The 17231-nt window shown below is 48.1% G+C and overlaps 9 protein-coding genes and 1 non-coding gene across 10 annotated transcripts; 6 read left to right on the forward strand and 4 right to left on the reverse strand.

Moving 5' to 3' along the window:
- Positions 1 to 66: 66 nt before the first annotated feature.
- BKA67DRAFT_399973 (uncharacterized protein) lies at positions 67 to 1051 on the forward strand. Its single transcript, XM_046096674.1, has 2 exons — positions 67 to 314; positions 613 to 1051. The coding sequence occupies exons 1-2, from the start codon at positions 157 to 159 to the stop codon at positions 839 to 841; spliced, it is 387 nt and encodes a 128-aa protein (XP_045954382.1). The 5' UTR covers positions 67 to 156; the 3' UTR covers positions 842 to 1051.
- A 251-nt stretch (positions 1052 to 1302) lies between these two features.
- On the reverse strand, positions 1303 to 1394 carry BKA67DRAFT_t147. The gene has a single exon. It is a non-coding gene; the product is annotated as a tRNA-Ala (tRNA).
- A 1390-nt stretch (positions 1395 to 2784) lies between these two features.
- BKA67DRAFT_578805 (transmembrane amino acid transporter protein-domain-containing protein) lies at positions 2785 to 4918 on the reverse strand. Its single transcript, XM_046103722.1, has 10 exons — positions 4576 to 4918; positions 4380 to 4510; positions 4194 to 4323; positions 3946 to 4143; positions 3747 to 3871; positions 3553 to 3688; positions 3367 to 3499; positions 3244 to 3314; positions 3074 to 3182; positions 2785 to 3017 (listed from the first exon to the last, which is right to left on the reverse strand). The coding sequence occupies exons 1-10, from the start codon at positions 4722 to 4724 to the stop codon at positions 2817 to 2819; spliced, it is 1383 nt and encodes a 460-aa protein (XP_045954383.1). The 5' UTR covers positions 4725 to 4918; the 3' UTR covers positions 2785 to 2816.
- Positions 4919 to 5374: 456 nt separating this feature from the next.
- BKA67DRAFT_578808 (uncharacterized protein) lies at positions 5375 to 6506 on the reverse strand. The gene is made up of 2 exons (XM_046103723.1): positions 6179 to 6506; positions 5375 to 6118 (listed from the first exon to the last, which is right to left on the reverse strand). Exons 1-2 carry the CDS (start codon positions 6363 to 6365, stop codon positions 5640 to 5642), a joined length of 666 nt encoding a protein of 221 aa, XP_045954384.1. The 5' UTR covers positions 6366 to 6506; the 3' UTR covers positions 5375 to 5639.
- Positions 6507 to 9000, forward strand: BKA67DRAFT_578809 (amidase signature domain-containing protein). The gene has a single exon (XM_046103724.1). The coding sequence runs from the start codon at positions 6865 to 6867 to the stop codon at positions 8953 to 8955; it is 2091 nt and encodes a 696-aa protein (XP_045954385.1). The 5' UTR covers positions 6507 to 6864; the 3' UTR covers positions 8956 to 9000.
- Positions 9001 to 9135: 135 nt separating this feature from the next.
- BKA67DRAFT_400031 (fungal-specific transcription factor domain-containing protein) lies at positions 9136 to 11228 on the forward strand. Its single transcript, XM_046096675.1, has 4 exons — positions 9136 to 9341; positions 9393 to 9487; positions 9554 to 10364; positions 10418 to 11228. Exons 1-4 carry the CDS (start codon positions 9258 to 9260, stop codon positions 11096 to 11098), a joined length of 1671 nt encoding a protein of 556 aa, XP_045954386.1. The 5' UTR covers positions 9136 to 9257; the 3' UTR covers positions 11099 to 11228.
- Positions 11229 to 11885: 657 nt separating this feature from the next.
- On the forward strand, positions 11886 to 12750 carry BKA67DRAFT_400050 (uncharacterized protein). The gene is made up of 2 exons (XM_046096677.1): positions 11886 to 12567; positions 12615 to 12750. Exons 1-2 carry the CDS (start codon positions 12032 to 12034, stop codon positions 12709 to 12711), a joined length of 633 nt encoding a protein of 210 aa, XP_045954387.1. The 5' UTR covers positions 11886 to 12031; the 3' UTR covers positions 12712 to 12750.
- BKA67DRAFT_400034 (uncharacterized protein) lies at positions 12332 to 13457 on the forward strand. The gene is made up of 2 exons (XM_046096676.1): positions 12332 to 12567; positions 12615 to 13457. Exon 2 carries the CDS (start codon positions 12745 to 12747, stop codon positions 13345 to 13347), a length of 603 nt encoding a protein of 200 aa, XP_045954388.1. The 5' UTR covers positions 12332 to 12567; positions 12615 to 12744; the 3' UTR covers positions 13348 to 13457.
- A 960-nt stretch (positions 13458 to 14417) lies between these two features.
- Positions 14418 to 15703, forward strand: BKA67DRAFT_539710 (uncharacterized protein; the record flags this gene model as incomplete). Its single annotated transcript, XM_046100683.1, has 4 exons — positions 14418 to 14558; positions 14642 to 15008; positions 15064 to 15181; positions 15241 to 15703. The coding sequence occupies 4 exons, from the start codon at positions 14418 to 14420 to the stop codon at positions 15701 to 15703; spliced, it is 1089 nt and encodes a 362-aa protein (XP_045954389.1).
- Positions 15704 to 15933: 230 nt separating this feature from the next.
- Positions 15934 to 16566, reverse strand: BKA67DRAFT_662628 (uncharacterized protein; the record flags this gene model as incomplete). The annotated part of the gene is made up of 1 exon (XM_046108038.1): positions 15934 to 16566. One exon carries the CDS (start codon positions 16564 to 16566, stop codon positions 15934 to 15936), a length of 633 nt encoding a protein of 210 aa, XP_045954390.1.
- Between the last annotated feature and the right edge of the window lie 665 nt (positions 16567 to 17231).

The following is a 17231-nucleotide window of genomic DNA, read 5'->3' on the forward strand; positions in this document are numbered from 1 at the left end:
ATCCACCGGCCGGCTCCTCAATCCATCAGCACAATTCCTCAGCCGGGACAAAGGAAGGAGGAACTAAAAGGAGCAACGTGTCTAATAGCCTTCCTAAAAGGACAGCACGCCCAAACGACGGCAAACTAAAAAGAGGATTACGGACGTTGAAACGAGATGTTGGACTCTTATTTTCCCCAGCAAGACCTCAGTCTTTTCCAGCGCATGCTCCTCATCTGGGCGTTCATCTTTAGTGGATTCGTGCTCTCGTTCAAGGCGTCGCAGACCTATGCCGAGCCGCGGCCGCGATGGACTGTAATGACTGAACACAACAAGTAAGTGGCAATTCCGCCGTTATGGCTTTTTATAAATGATGTCTTTTGTTCTTCTGTTCCCCCTTTTTTTTTTCTTTCGTCCTTCTTTTTTCTATCTTCCTGCGGACGGATTGGCTTTATCGCACTATAACATTGTCTCTCCCTCATTGATTGTGCCGTTCCTCAAATTGCGAGGACTTACACAGAAATGCACTTACTCCGTTATCTCGCAGCCGCAACCGCTTTCGCTCTCAGTTTTGCGCGCTAATGCCACACACAATGCCTCCTCCCATTGATGCACAACTAACCGCAACAATAGACCGTACTGGTACACATACTACGTCTACGTCGCCTTCATGCTGATGCAGGTCTCCTACGGCCCACTTCGCTGGAACCTGGAGGGCCTCTTGCCTGGGAAGCTCGAAGTGCACATCTTAGACGCGCTCTGGATTGGGCTTCTGGGTTTGGAGGCCGGCATGCTGGCTTGGGTGTTTGGGCTGAGAATTGCAAGATCGTTCAAGGGGCAGCAGAAGGTCAAGGAGTTGTGAGGGTTCAGAGTACTATTTCCTTCTGACGAGGTTGACATCTTTTGACTCTGCGAGTTTGCATGCCATTTAGAAGACTACGAGTAAACTGCAATGCGTCGTGCAGCTGGCTTTACAAAAAGACATATCGTGACAGTGATCAGCAACAATTGTTCTACACTAAGCTACGATGCATCTGCAAGTGGAGAATAGGCCATCGCGACTTATGATACATAGGTAGGTATGTTATACATGGCTACATTTCAGGGGGAAAAGAAAACGAGGCAGACTTTTAATCTAAACACTCGACAGATGAGAATCTTCTACAGGACTATATCCTAATAGTACCCGACCGTATCATATGAAATAGATATTCCCCCAAGGAGTTCGATCGAGAATTCATCTAAAATGTAGAGTATTCAATGGTTGATAAAAAAGTTAAATATGATTCATATTAAAAAGCGGGTTACCGAATGGGTAACAGATGGAGGAGATGGGAATCGAACCCATGGCCTTTCGCAATCGGTATATGTGGATTTAATGCGAAGCGAACGTTATACCCCTAAACCACACCCCCTGAGATTGACGAGTTTTACGTTAAAATATTATAAGTCCGGAATGACTTGGCAGCGGATGATGGTGTGGAGAAGATCCCAAAACGGTGGGGAATTATGCTTGACCGAAGTTTACAAGGCAACCCGGGTAGAATAGTCCTGCGAGATTCTCCAGAGGACCTTTAAGAACACCACAAGGTAATTTCGACGGGAGATAGCCTACCTGGGAACAGATTTGGCTGCGAACAAATCCGTGATTGGGCCGTTTTGGGAAACCGAGCATGTATTGTGGTATAGAGGGGAAGAAACGCTAGTCTAAGGAACAGCCACCCAGTCGATCGCATGGGTGTCTTTCGCGATGTTAAGCTCTGCACCAGGGTTAGTGTACTGGGGAGTATTTCAAGAATGTGCAGTGCATTTATTATGCGACAATGCCTCTACTACCTGTTAGAAAAATGGTTGCGTTCGCATGTGGCCCCTTGAGCTGCGGTCAAAAAACCGATTCAACCTAGACTAAATGATCCAGCACTCGCTGATCTTAGATTTCAAAGAATTTTTGCTGAGTCGGGGTACAACGCAGCGATGTCCATGCTACGCGCAGGATCCGATTTATTCAGTTGCTGATGTGGAACCTTAACAATCTTTTGATATTTTTATCCTGGATGGTCGGTCTGCGTTTCTGAAGGTGGACAATACGAGTATTCTCATATCCATCTCGCCCGATATGCCAGTTCAGCAGATCATTGCAGACATATGCCGCCCGGCTATCATCGTATGGGACTCTTGAGGGAGGCCATATCCTTCGTAAGTCCCCAATCCAATGATTAACGAGGTACCGATCCTCATTCCACCAAGAGTCGATCAGATTTTGAAAGAAGAGTATACAAAAGAAAACGTTCCATACCACGAGTTCTTTGGTGATATAGCAATATACTATAAAAATAAATATATTCAGTCCTAACGTAATTATCGATAAGGTCCTTCAAGCACACTAGGCTCTCACGCCACTCGTATTAGCATCTGATTTTCGTTTCACGAGAACCATTCACAAAATGAGAATCGGGCGTGTAACTTTATCAATGAGAGGGCCATAGACATTCTAGCACAACTGGGAGAGGGTGTCTTTTGTGTTGTAATCATTGATCAGTGCCACGTTCGTGGTCTCAACCGAGGTAGGAGACGCCTCTATCGTTAGATATGATATGAAATCAATAAGAACGTATGCTCAGTCTTGATATTCAAAGGATACGACAAAATCTCCTCGCAAGCGGAAGAGCTCTCAGCCTTCACAGATATATCAACCAGAACACTGTTCTTATCGTGTGCATCAACAATTTATCGGTCCTCAGTTCTGTATTTAGGGTTACAAGAGTTGGTTCCCCTTCTAGTAACTTTGAAAAAAAAAAACAAGGGTGGAGGAACGTTAAATCAAAACAGGACCCATATTAGCAAGAAAATGCTTGCCCGACGAGACCTGAAGCGTAGGCATTGATAATGCTTTGAACCGTCGTGTAAGTGCCAGAGACAGTAATAAATGAACCCAGGATTACAGTGAAGATGTGGAAGGCGCATCTGATGGTCATCACATGAGTAGTTCCACGATATTCCCAGTCCATGTAAAGACCCATCAACGCAGGAATGATAAGCTAGGGATACAAATCAGAAATGTATAGATAGTTGAATGGAATACTTGAGGACTCACGCATGTAGGAGCGCAGCAGAGCGAGCCGATGAGACCAATGAGATAGCTGAAGAAAGGGATTGCCCCTGCAACAACGAATGCCAATGCGCTTATGCCAATGGTGGATGCACTGGAGTTCTATATTAGCCAGACGAAACTCAAAGGCGTTTTTGAGGGAAGGAACATCTCACAGCCAAGTCACCCAATGCGTTACACTGTGATCCTGTAGATGCACGGAGTCTCGAAGGATTCGAACAAGTAGCTTGTTCCTCTGTTAACTATGGAGCATCAATGCATGGATACAACTAACTCACAAACTTGGCTGCAAGATGAACCCAGAGGGTGGTTGTCATAATGAACCCAGGGATCGAAATACCGTAGGCGATCTTCTCCAAAAGGCCACCTGCACTGCCCAATGACGGACTCGCAACGTATTGACCGCAGTATCTGAAGAGAGTAAGTTTCCAGGAGAGCGTACAGTTTACTTGTTAACGACCTACAGGTAAACAACCACACCAAATGAAATGTAACAAGTGACCAAAAATCCTTGAGACAAGAATAAGGCTTTTGTGAACGAACTTGGACTCCTCATCTCCGCAATCACGGGCATGAAGGTAGGAGTGGATCCGTAGCCAGCTGATGGTATTGATTAGTTTCTTGTATCCGTATTGACTGCCTGTCATAGTACACTCACCAAACAAGTTAATCGCTGCGACAAGGCCGGCGACGACTCCCGGGGATCCGACGGCGAAAACTTCCATGCTAAATGAGCCCTCTTGAGGTGCAGCCGCGGGTCTATCTACTTGTGTGACACCGACACTGCGGAGACAGAGGATCAGATATTGAGCAATCCAGAATTACTTTAGCAGTTAAGAAAATGGGATTATACTCACACGACAATGAACACAGCCGTGAAGATAGATGCAAATCCGATCCACGTCAGAATAGCAAGTCTTCCAAGCGTTTGAATGCTTGCACAGAATGCAGTGCATAATGCAGCAACCAAGGTCCAGACTACAGTGCAGACATGATGGCTAGAGAGAACCTTGAAGCCCTGTGAAAGGCCTATAAACCCTGATCCGGAAGCCAGTCTGTTTTTAATCGTCAGTTGAATGGTTCCCATCCGAGTGTCTCCACTTACACCCAAGTCAGGAGAAAGAGGGCTCCGGCCACTTCCCGCGCGATCGGGCCACCAATAACCCCAGCAGCGTCCGCGATGTTGTGAACGCCAGGATATCGCATCCGGAATACGTACATGACGTAGGCATAATCTAAATCCAGACTCAGTGCTCACGTTGCAAGCTGGCTATGCAAATGGATTACATACAAGTCGTCAAGGCGCTCCAGCATAGAAGGAGAATAACTCCCGGCCCATAACCTACAACGCTGAAAGCGGAGGGGATGGCTAGGACACCAGTGGCAAAGCAGAGCTTCGTAAGAATGATACTAGTACGGATCCTGGCGTAGGTACGTCGTATAAGTAGATGATATTCGATATGTGAAACTTGAATGGGGCAGCATACCATCCTAGAGCTCGATACTCAGCTTGATCGAAGACCTCTCCTCTTTCCTCGACGACTCCGACTTTAGTGCTGTCATCATATGGTGCAGCTGCCAGATCCTTCTTTTCAGAAGAGTTCTGATCCGATTTTCCTGTCTCGTAGGCTGGCATGATGTGCAGACAATACCTCTATCGACTAAAGTCGTGGGTTATATCGATTGATGCGGAGACGGGATGTGCTGGTTGAGACAAATGCATCGGAAGTATACAGAGTTCTTATAGGTGTGGTCAAGCCCACGACCAAGTGGTATGGCGATATTCAAGTGGCCTTGATAGCCCCCTAGCGTCTGTGCCTATCGGGATCTGGGGTATGGAACATCGCCTATCTTTAGTTGGGGTAAAATAGCTCAGGGATCTGGACCACCCGCGTCAGCCAGAATGGGAGAGGCCCACATGCGCGAGGATCCGACGCGCGCGGATTTCCGTTCTGCGCTAAACGACACTACCCCACCCGGTGCCACCATACATAGTCTAGTCACGCGTAGTTCCGCGACTAGCGAAATCCCGACAATGCTATAGTACATACTAGCGCCTCCATTACTTGCTATCGCCAGGGTTCTCCTCCCACAAGTTGAATTACTGCAAATATGAACATTTGCGGAGAGACCCATGGACTGCCATATGTTTATTATTGAGTACAAATCCTATGCATTTTTATCCACTTGTCTCTTACGTACGGGGGCATGTTAGACAGACTATAGAGCTCGCATTTGGGATGACTGAGAATCCACAGGAAACAACCAGGAAGATATAATCAGATGGTTCGTTTCTCGAAGAAAGTATCTATGGTGTCCGGGATTCTTATTTACATGGACTTCGTGCAAAAATTGCGGAACTGTTGACCTAAATTTAAAAATAAAAATAAAAAATAAAACAAAAACAAAAACAAAAAGGGAGGAATTCTCAGGTCGTGCTTGATTATTACACAAACCTTGCCACGGAACTGCTATGGCGGTTATAAGCAACCTTGTCCGAATAGTTAACCGCAAAAGGGACTGCCATCGTGCTGCCTTTTGAACGATTCTCTCATTCGGCACTAACTGCCTTGAATATGTATCCCGTCTCACCAATATTTACCATCTGTCCTTCAACCCAGACTTCACCGGCCATCTCTATAATTTCAATGACTTGATCCACCCGTGGCAACTCAACGGCATTACCAAACTCGTAGGTGGTGTCCCACTTTTGGCTAGAAATATTGCGGTCTTCCCGGCGTGCAGAAAATGCTCTGTTAGAGCTTTTCCGTATAGCTAAAAAGATGCTACCAATCTTTCCAATAAAAGCAGTCTCATCACGACTCTGGAGGATCCAGGATGGTTCATCAGTTGAGCTCTTCGCAGTGATGTCCCTCCAGACTTCCTCATAGTCGCACTGTGCTCCGCCCTTATGAGGGCAAGGTGTAATTCCCACCTCAAGATCATCCCCGTTTGGAAGTTTTTCAAAATGAGCTTCGTCAGGTACAGTAAGATCCAGAGAATCGATAATATGCGTCCATCTGAAAGTTACTATAGCATTTGGTCAACAACATATATATGCAAGAACAAAGGTCACGGTCTGGTACGCACATGGATCATGTCTGAGGACGATTCTCTTACCGGCCCGGCTCCACTGGAGCGAACATGTTTCTTTCGTTACCCGCAAATCGATAAAATACCCCCCAACGTTGAGCGCTATCGTGTCGGTGTCTTCGTAGGCAGGCTCAGGCAGCCAGCGAATGCTGATGCGTTGAACAGCTTGTGAGGGAATGCCCATTTCTTGGTCTGTTTGATCAGTGATTGATCACGGTGTTCGTAAATTGTTGCTTGCGATTTTGGTAATTTACACTTGTCACGATAACGCTGGGGTATGAAGACATCTATATTTAATAACTGTCAGTTGACACAGTCTTATCCGGTTCCCCGCTTATGTGAATTATTACTTAGATACATGACTCTTAGCCTGCATCCTAAGCACGCACCATGCCCCACTACTGGCGAGCTAAGTAGGACACGGTGGAGGTCTTGCTATCCTCTATGGAAGATATTCATATCCGTATGTATAACTAGGCTCCGTCCAATCAACGACTCCTGGGCACTTGTTTTTTTACTAACTATCAATTTCAAATCGAGCCGCAGAGAGTACGTTGAGAAAGTAACCGCCGAACTCGGACCTCATTCCTAGTCCCCAGATCTAGATATAAGACAGCGAGTGGTCTGTTGGAAATGCTTTTGTTTTCTCATAATGGTCTTCAATCTGGTCATAACAGATAACAATGGCGAGTCTCAATCTGGTTGAAGCGTCCATCGAAGAAATTCAGGCTGCCTTGTCCTCAGGCGCATTGACAAGCGTTGAACTGGTCGCTCGGTATCTTTGCCGAATCGCTCGCTATGATTGCCGTGGTTATGCGTTGAATTCAATCCCTATTCTGAACAACGATGTTTTTGGAGAAGCTGCTGAATCTGACGATCGTCGAGCGGCGGGACTGGTAACGCGTCGGCTTGAGGGCATCCCGTATACTGTCAAAGACAGTTATAAAGTCAAAGGGATGACGGTTGCTAGCGGATCCCCAGCCTTCAAAGATCTCATTGCCAACGAAGACGCGTTCACCGTCGCTACTATCCGGGCTGAAGGTGGCATCTTGCTTGGACGTACTAACATGCCACCAATGGCCTATGGTGGAATGCAGCGAGGCGTGTACGGACGCGCGGAAAGTCCTTACAATCCTAATTTTCTGGCGGCAGCTTGGGCGTCAGGCTCGTCAAATGGCTCCGCAGTTTCTACGGCTGCCTCCTTTGCTGCATTTGGTATGGGCGAGGAAACAGTATCGTCTGGGCGATCGCCAGCCTCGAACAACGCCTTGGTCGCTTACACTCCGTCCAGAGGCTGGATTTCGATCCGTGGTAACTGGCCACTATACCCTACCTGCGATGTCGTGGTTCCTCATACAAGAACTATGGACGACATGCTCACGCTGCTTGAGGTCATCACAGCTAAGGACCCTATTTCACAAGGCGATTTCTGGCGGGACCAACCATTTACAAAGCTCACTGAGCCGTGGGGTGGCTCCGCAGGTTCGAAGTCCTTTCGAGACATCGCCACCTTCACATCGCTCGCCGGTCTGCGGATCGCGGTACCGAACATGTATATTGGCGGTCCTGTGCCACAAGGTGCCACACCCGTGTTCACAAACGACGCCGTTAAACGGCTCTGGGACAATTCAAGGAAGCAACTTGAGGAACTAGGCGCAGAAATAGTTATTGTGCCCGACTTTCCTGTCGTGACAGCGTACGAAAACCCAAGCCTCTTACCCGAAGGATCGAGTCGCCTTCCGGAAGATTGGCCGTGGTACGAAAGAGGTCCGCTAGTAGCTCACGGCTGGGACACGTTCCTGCGCGTCAACGCAGATCCTCACTACCCTAGCCTCCGTTCCGTGAACGAATTCGAGATCTTCCCCCACTCCATGCGAACTCAAGCCGAGCTAGAACACCTGCCAATGTCAAACGGTATCCATTGGGGCAAACTTGCGGGTTACACCGAGAAGACATCCTTCTACGACGTTGATTCTTTGGACTCGGCTGTTGTGACTCTTGAAGAGCTGCGAAAAATCTTGCTTGATGATTACCTAGAGCAACTCAACTGCCACTGTTTCGTTTTTCCGTCACAAGGGGATGTTGCGGCAGCCGATTCTGACGTTAACCCCAAGACGGCCGCACACGCCTGGAAGAACGGCGTTTTCTACAGCAATGGAAACAGGGCGCTTCGTCACCTGGGAATTCCTTCGGTGACAGTGCCAATGGGAGTCATCGAGGATAAGGGAATGCCCGTGGGTCTCACATTCGCTGGACGTGCCTACGAAGACGAGAACCTGCTGAAATGGGCGAACGCGTTTGAAAAGAAGACCCGACTTCGAACAGCCCCGGCGTACACACCATCCTTACCGTCAGATATTATTCAACTGGTGGATCTGCCCCTGGGCGGCACGCGAGCGAAGCGACCGGTGCTGAGAGTCGACAAATGCACCAGCGTGATGAGCGATCCTGGGTCCACACGAATTCAATTCGAGGGAACATTGAGAAAGTCCACAGACGGGAAAGGCGAAGTTTGGGTGCCTCAATTGCAATGCACAGTAAACGGGAAAGACGTCCCTTCGGAACAGATCGAAATAGACGTCGTAGACGGCGTAGATAGCAATTCTGACAACGACTCAACCATTTTCCGTGGCTGGGTGCTGACTCCAAAGCCACTGGATAGGGACCAGCGGGAGAAAACTATATTGCCGGTCGCGCGGGACAAGACCATGGTGGTCATTTTGGCGAGGGCAGCTCCAGGTGGATATTCATCTGGTTATCTAAATTTGATTTAGACTGCAATGGAATGGTTCTTGACCCATGCTATTACTCTGAGGCAGAGGCTATCAGTGTACATTTCAGTCCCAGTAGCTCAGGCAATCTTTTGACCCCACAGGCAGTAAGTTGGTCGGTACATTTAGCCCCCGCCCTCCGCCCTCGGCTTTGCCTCTGCCCCTCTGCTCCTCCAGTGTACTGCCTTCTCAATGCAGTCACCACCTAAATTATACCGACCTACCAAGGTGATGTGATTGCCCTTAGTCTAGTCGCAAAGAACAAACAGGGCTGGATACTCCTGGCGATTCGATGCCCTGCTAGTATGACAAACGTGAGATCCGATTTAAGGATCAGACGACACCAGTCGACTCCGGCTTGTGCGAGATGTCGTCGACTCAAGCAAAAGGCAAGTCGCCTGATGGTTTATTTAGATGACCGATTCTAATACATTGTACAGTGCGACAGAGGGACGCCAAAATGCCGTCGGTGTGTCACAGCTGGAGTAGACTGTACTGCAGTCAACCGGCAGACTTCTGAAGAACTCCCACGAAGGTATTTGTCTTGATCATATCATACTCTCTGATGAAGTGTAATCGGTATATTCTAATATTTAACAAGTCTTGTTCAGTACCTCGAGCAACGGCTGTCCGAGCTTCAGCATAGCACGTCCACTCAAAGTCAATATGATGGACGGACCGAGGGGACTCAATCTGGCTTGAATGCTGGTCCTGACCGTGATCAGCTCTTGGCGATTCTTACCCTCGGTTTTACTGACCGCATCACGGCCAAAATGTTCAAATCACACTCCGTGCTGCAACATCGAGCAAAACTGTTTTATCCTTCGGAGCGGCCTCCCTACAAAATCCCAGTTCGAGGCCATTATTACGACGCTCATTGGAAGGGTTCATACTATGCCCATTCTTCCCATTTTTCTAATTTTGATGCACATAAGGTGCCTGTTCATGTAGCGAGGCGTCTCTGGGATAACTACAAAGACAACATCCTCCCTCGATTCCCCTGTTTTCGGGAAGACGACTTGAAAACCTATTTTGATGAGGTCTACGGAAACACGAACGTAGACCGTCCGCATCCACATGCATCGGGCTTTATTGTTCCTCTGATCCTGGCAATCAGCTCTCTCACATCAAACAGCCATGATTTTCAGAAGGTCGTTGCATTGAGTGAATCTCTGCATCTAGACGCGATGCGTCATGACGACGTCCTTCGCGATTCCTCAATTCTAGCTTTACAGTGCATGTTACTACTGATACAGCTTGCCCTGGTTCTTCCCTACATTGCCAATCTCTGGTATTTGACTGGCGAGACCATGCGAATGGCTGTAAGCCTAGGACTTCATCAAGAGCTCGACTCGGTCATGATTGCTTCAGATGCAGTCCATGTCGAGCAACGCCGACGGCTCTTCTGGGTGGTACGTCCACTTATCTGACCAAGTTGCGACCTGAACAATTGACTGGGATATAGATCTACCAGCTTGATAGAACTGTCGGCATTGCTGGAGGATGTCCACTTGCGCTCAGTGATGAACACATCACAACACAACTTCCATACGGCGGCGGAGACTCACATATCTCCAAGCGGATAGGCTTCAAGCAGAGCAAATCCCACAGCTACAAGGAGAAAATCTTTTTGATGCATACGCGACTTCGTCTCATACAATCAGAAATCCACGGTATACAGTTTTTTGATCAACCCTTTACCAGTGATGTTGAGAACCACGAAGACTGGGTCCAGAAGACAACGGAGCTCATCCAAAGGTTAGTGGATCAGATGATAGCAAGTGGTGCTAGTCCGTCATGGCTTGTGGCCGCAGCGTACCAGTGCCAGATTTTGCTGCACCGACCATGCTCAAGGAATATTACTGTTTCCAACTCCTCATTACTTGCTGCAGTCACAGCCTCAACCCAACTTCTTACATCCTATATGGGATCCGTACAAGATGGAGGGCTCATCATGACTTTCGAGCTCGCGAATAGTGCCTTTCACGCCGGGATGGTACTGCTCTACGCACTGCGTAACCACGTCCCCAATTTGGAGCAGTCTTCTCTTACTGATAAAGGACCAAACACCCTTGAAGTGCTTTGCCAGTTATTGGTTAGTTCTCTACGGCCCATTTTCAATTGTCTCCTATTCCTAGACAGCTAAAAGAAAAATTCATCTGCAGGACATACTTTCCCGAAGCTGGCCTGCGCTATCGGACACTGCTCACTACATGAGAGAATTGATAGATACCCATTCGCGCAACCCCCTCGGGCATAATGGGAGCGCCTACGACATGAGTGTCCTGGAAGAACTCGACTGCTTGATAACACAGCGGCGAATTCACAGCCTATCCCACAGGAACATCCCATTTCCACCTCGACACAAACCAGCCTCGCGAAGTCGTACTGGCGAAAACTTTCTGGATGACGAGAACTGGTGGAGTGTCTTCATTCATGAGGACTTCGAAGCGAGCATGGAAACGACCAATTTTCTATCGCCAGCTTCAGCGGAGCAGAGACATGAGATCCCACAGTCATCATCATCATCGCCACAACGAGAATGGCAAAACTCTAATGCCGTTGTATCTCGTTCGGACACTGAACTCGCCAGTATTTTAGCGGCTCTCCCAGCTTGCAGCTTCTGCCGTGATCGGCGGATAAAATGCTTTCAACAGCTACCAGCATGTAAAGGATGTCTCCAAGCTTCTCGGCAATGCTTCATTTTCGATCCTATTCTGAGACAGAATATCTCTCTACAGTATGATTACCTGCTTACGAGCACTGCAAGACCCAAACACTTTTGAGTAATAACTAACGAACCTTGTATTGCAGGCGAATTGACTGCCTTGTGAATAAGATCAAATCTCTTGTCGTACTAAATAGACAGGCTTCATCATCTCCTCTTCGGGCGCCAGCAACGTCTAAACACACAGTGCTTTTACCGTTCCGTGCAGCTAAGCAGGCATCGTTCCCGCTTGAGATATCTGGGAATGCTTCTAGTGCCGTATTCTTTGGCTCTTGTAGCTCCATCAGTTATCTACAGAGATATCTTCAGAACCAAAAGTCCTTCGCTATACCGCGGAGCCTCCAACAAGCTATGGAGTGGTCTGATGGTGCTTTCGAGGAGCCGGTACCAACTGATACCGTTCGCCCTTCCGTTTCTGTCGCAGTCAGTCTTTTTCGCCTATATGCACGTTCTGTGAACATTTTCTTCCCAATTCTGGAAGCTTCTGTGCTCGATCGGATGATTTCTCAGTATTCCGAAAATAATGGAGAAGGACTTGTTGGTCGCTCTCGTGAGCTTTTCTATTTGATACTTGCTGTCGCTACTCTCATCTGTAAGCGAAATGAACCGACGCTCGCGACGAATGCGAACTCGCATTTCCTCAAAGCAATATCGATAATGAGTACAGATTGCGACCATTCTTCTATGTCGGAGAACATTACACTATTGCAGAGAACCCTTCTGATATGCGTTTATCTTCTTCTTAGTCCCGAATCTGGGGATATATGGAGGCACCTAGGCTTTGCCATCCGACATTTCCTTGATTTGTCTCATGGCAGGTTGAGGGAGGAAGATGAATTATATCAGGTCTTTTGCAAATTGAGCCGAACAATTTACTGCTTAGAAAGGTATGCCAATGGCATTTAGCGCAGTTATAAGTCTGACACCATTACAGCCAAGTATCGATTGCGTTTGGACGCCCAAGTCTGATGATTATTGGCGATGAACTTCGGCAGGTGAGTAATACGAGCTACACTGGAAAACTTGACTGATTGTACTGGCTTCAGGAGCTCACAAGGCCAGAAATGGAATGTCCAGAAGATCAAATATCCATTTCCTCATATTTGATCTCATTTCACAAATTGCAGATTCACAATGCACTCCTTCGGTGCACCTCGAACTGTGCCCCCGCGGATTGCCAAGAGTACCGACGCGCACTCGATGAATGGTTTGTTCGTTGGCGGGAACTTGTAGCTTCGATGCCGGGTGATGGAGCTCAGCATATGCTGTTGTCGTGGGGGCAATTCAACTATCAACATGGAGTCTTCTTGGTTTCGTTGCTTGGTCCTACCCCTGGAGGGAAGATTTCCAGGCTATTGGATGGCATGACGACAGCAGCTTTGCAATTGACACGACATCAACAACTTTTTGGGCGGCTTTATTCGCATAATGAGAATCAAAAGTTGCTCATGATATTTCCGCTGACCTGGGCAGATAGTCATTTTGTCCTCCAACTCGCACTCTGTTCTCTGAACGAGGAAATCGTAACAACTGATGAGGATGAAGAGCAGGCGCTGGCGCTAAGACGATACTTGTCGTTACTGCTTCGACTGGAAAGTGACCCAGAAAACCTGCTAGCTGGGCAAAGTCTGGTGTTTGAAGAACTATACAAGAGCAACCGCTTCTAAACTCATGGAGCAACCGACATTTGATAAGGCACAAGTGTAAAGATAAGAAATAGTAATGTATTAAAACAACCCAGTTTTTACGGAATGGTATACTATAACAACAATAGTTTTTCCTTGTATTCTCGAAGTGATAACTACGATTGATTACTTTTAGACTAGTCAAGATGAACAGAACCAGGTAATCTTCTCGGGTTGACGTGATTCAACCAAGCAAGAATATATTTCGATGGCGTAAAGTTATACATGGCTTGAAAATGAGATGAAGAGCCTCCCCGCGTAAGAACTCCATGTGGATACATGACGTAACAAATGTAACCGGTGTTAAACCGTCGGGGATATCGAAGGCAACATGTGCTCAGTTGTCTGCAAAGCGCGGTCGCGTATATTGAGAAGGAGACCAACTGGTAACTAGAAGGCAGCACTGCGGGGTGTTGTGTTTTGTAGTGTGACCGATTGACAATCCGATAGTGTGGATTCAGCGCTTAACCCCTGCCTCTCCTCCACCGGCTGCTAGCCTATAGAGTTCCAGAAGCCAAGTTCGGGATTTAGCGGCATCAGGGAATGCTTTCCCTATTATTCTCATTGGACCGATTTTTGGATTTTAGGACCAATCCAAAGGGCGAAATTGTGTGCATTTCCCAGTCCAAGCCGATATTGAAAAAGCCTCGTCTAGCAACCAAAATATTTGTGGATTATATCACCTCTCAATTGGGCCTTGATTCGCTCCTTGGTTCGATGACTCCTCGGCAACATTCCAGAGGCGGTTATCACCCCAGTGCCGTCACGCGCAAATACGGTCTCCTCCTCCGCATTCCACTAACAGCACGACATTGCATGAATCGGGCCACCTGAATGACCGCAATCATGGATCATCAATAGTTCTTTCTATTTCGAGTGCACCCGAGGATCGGGGAAGGCCAAGCCGGACTACTGTTGTGTTGCCCACCCGCGTTTTCAGCCAATTTATTACTTCTTGAAGGCAACCCTCTTTCACGCTCTCGTCCCTCCTAGCTTGTCTCACCAGTTTTGATGCCCACGCCGATGTGTTTATCGTCGGCCAACCATCCAACATGAATTCGGGGATCCAATTGGCCTGTGCCATGTGGGTGCTGACTGCCCTCTCGCTCGCCCTGGTCGTCCTGAGGTTGTACACACGCATAAAAATCGTGAGATTCGTCGGCATCGAGGATCACTTGTATGCATGGACAGGTGTAAGCACTCGTCTGCCCCCTCAATGTCGCGACAACCATGAAATACCAAGATGTTTGATTGAATGAGTGCTCATGATGGACAGTTTCTATTCCTGTGCTTCACCATTTTCATCCAGGTCGCAGTTCACTACGGGCTGGGCCAAAGCTTTTGGAAGCTGGGCATCGCCAGCTCGTCGGATGCCATCTTTTGGACATATGTCGCGAACAGCTTCGCTATCACTGGCAATGCCCTAGCCAAGCTGTCCATGGGGTTGTTTCTATTGCGCGTTGTGCAGGCGAGGTGGCAGAAGATAATGCTATGGATGGTCGTCTTCATCATCGCTGCGACCAGCGCGGCGCTCACCATCATGCTTTGGAACCAGACCACTCCGATCAAAACTAGCTGGGATCCATTAAGGACGCCAGGGAAATGGAATATCCAGATCCAGCCCATGAGTGTCGGTCTTGGAGGTAAGACAGTTTGGTCCCCGGTATCTATCATACTGCGTTGCTGATGTCACTATAGTGTGGTCGAGCATATGCGATTTCTTCTTTGCAATATTTCCTTGGTTGTTTATTTGGTCTCTCCGAATGCCGCGGAAAGACAAGATCATGTTAGCGACTGGCATGAGTTTGGGCGTTGTGTAAGTCGTTGGTCACTGTTGGCTGGTGTTGCCATAAGCCACTCACTAACAAAGGGTAGTGCCGGAGCATGCGGTATAGTGAGAACAGTAGTTCTGGCTCGACTGGACGTGTACAACTACACACTGAATTTCGTACCATACTTTGCTTGGGCTGGCGCCGAGATCGCCGTTGCGTTGGTGTGTACCGGCATCCCAACTCTGCGCCCGTTGTATCTGAAATCACGCGGCATCTCCAGTGCCTACGGACGGCAAGATGAGAAGAACACAAACGAGTTGCCTCGATTCACCATGTGCGACTCCAAGATCGACCGGCCACCAGTCACCTGTGCTCCTAACGTGTCGCCTATCCAATCACGAACAGACCCAGGGCCCACGAAGCCGGCAAGCGTCTATACAAGAATCTCGAGTCGGGATAGTAAAGAACATATGATGGATGCTGAGCAAGGTGATATTGGTCTTATTTGGGTTAAGAACGAAGTCCAAGTTCAACGAGAGCGTACGAACTGGCCCTTAAGAGATTGAAGAACTAGAGGTTTTTCTTTTTTTTGTTTCTTTCTTTCTTTCTTTCTTTTTTCTTATTCTACAAGATTTGACATATCGACGCGAGTCACCATAAGCGATTTATATACCCTGGCATTAGATTCAAATAGTAATAGTATTTTCCACTTATGACTATTATATTCCACCTTTTTACTTTTTGTCTGTGGTATATCCAACTATCACCATGCCTTGTCTCAGAAGTGTGATTAAACCTATGACAGTTGTGTAGCCAAAGCGGTGACCTGGTCCAAGAGCGATTGATCCTCACCGGCGGCATTCTTTAGCACCTTGTCCCTTAGGTGATCGACCTGCTGTCCAGCGTCGGTGGGCGGGTTGCCCTGAGCAGTTTGGATCCGGCTCACCTGATACTCCAAGAAGAACTTGGGCACCTTGATACCGAGGCTTCCGCCCACACTGCGAATGCCCGCCTCCGTCGCCAAGTAGGTGTTGAGCTCGTCTTGGAATGTCTGGAGGTCCGTGTTTGCTAGAGGGCTGGCGGTCGCGAACTTTGAGAGCGCAAACTCCAAGGGTGTTTGGGAGGACTGGCTGAAGTCAATGGACGAGAACGTGACATCGCCGCTAGTGACGTCGGGAACACCCGATATGGTCTTCTTTGAGGTGTCGCAAGTGACGGCAGACTGGATGCTCGTGACGACGTCAGCGACCTCAGCTGGCAATGTAGTTTTGCCAATCACAAAACAAGCAGATTGACGGGTTGCCAGAGTTGGCGCATTGGTAGGGGCGTGAGTCAACGGAATTACGGCGTTAGGTGCGACGAAGGGAATAGTGGGTGCCGCCACCGCAAGGCCGGCGAAGATGATCGCTGTGAGACTGAGGGAGTTCATCTTCGAAATTATGTATAATAAGAATTCCCAATAAGGTGCTGTTTTAAGTAAGGATTGCTATCTCAAATGCCTGAATGAGAGTCGAATTGGAAGTTAAAACGAAAGAAAACCCTAGCCAGTAGGAGAACGAAGATCACAACCCGGGAGTATTTGGTTTGGCTGCTGAAGAGAACAGACGATCATGCTCCAGGTTATGAGCGAAATCAGTCGATCTTATAAGCAGAACTCTCGCCAATGCGGCTGACAGCCAAGACTTTGGCGATCTGCCGATGAGTCGAGCTCATTACGAGAGGAGATGGGATAGATTCGTCTCATGTCGAAGCATGCACGTTTGAGACGCGACTAGGCTTCTGGATAAGCGGCGCCAGCGACTTTCCCTTTTGGGAAGTGAGGCACTGATTTAAGCATTAAGCACTTGTGCATGCTCGCCTGGCAGCAATCAACGGCGTTGTAGAGGGGCCATGTCACCCAACAACGTGCCAAAGAAAATGTTAAATAGAGTTGACAGAGCCTCAATCTCACCCCTTCGCTAGGCATTTGTGACGTCTGGGGGGTGGTCATCTCCATAATTCACAGTTTCAGGGAATGTAGGCGCCAATCAATGCGTAGCGCAGTGCATGATCGCCCGAAACTCGGGGCATGGGCCATGTGGCCCCGTAATTTGA

This window comes from Truncatella angustata (assembly GCF_020726525.1).
Source record: "Truncatella angustata strain MPI-SDFR-AT-0073 chromosome Unknown BKA67scaffold_8, whole genome shotgun sequence".
Classification (NCBI taxonomy): Eukaryota; Fungi; Ascomycota; class Sordariomycetes; order Amphisphaeriales; family Sporocadaceae; genus Truncatella; species Truncatella angustata.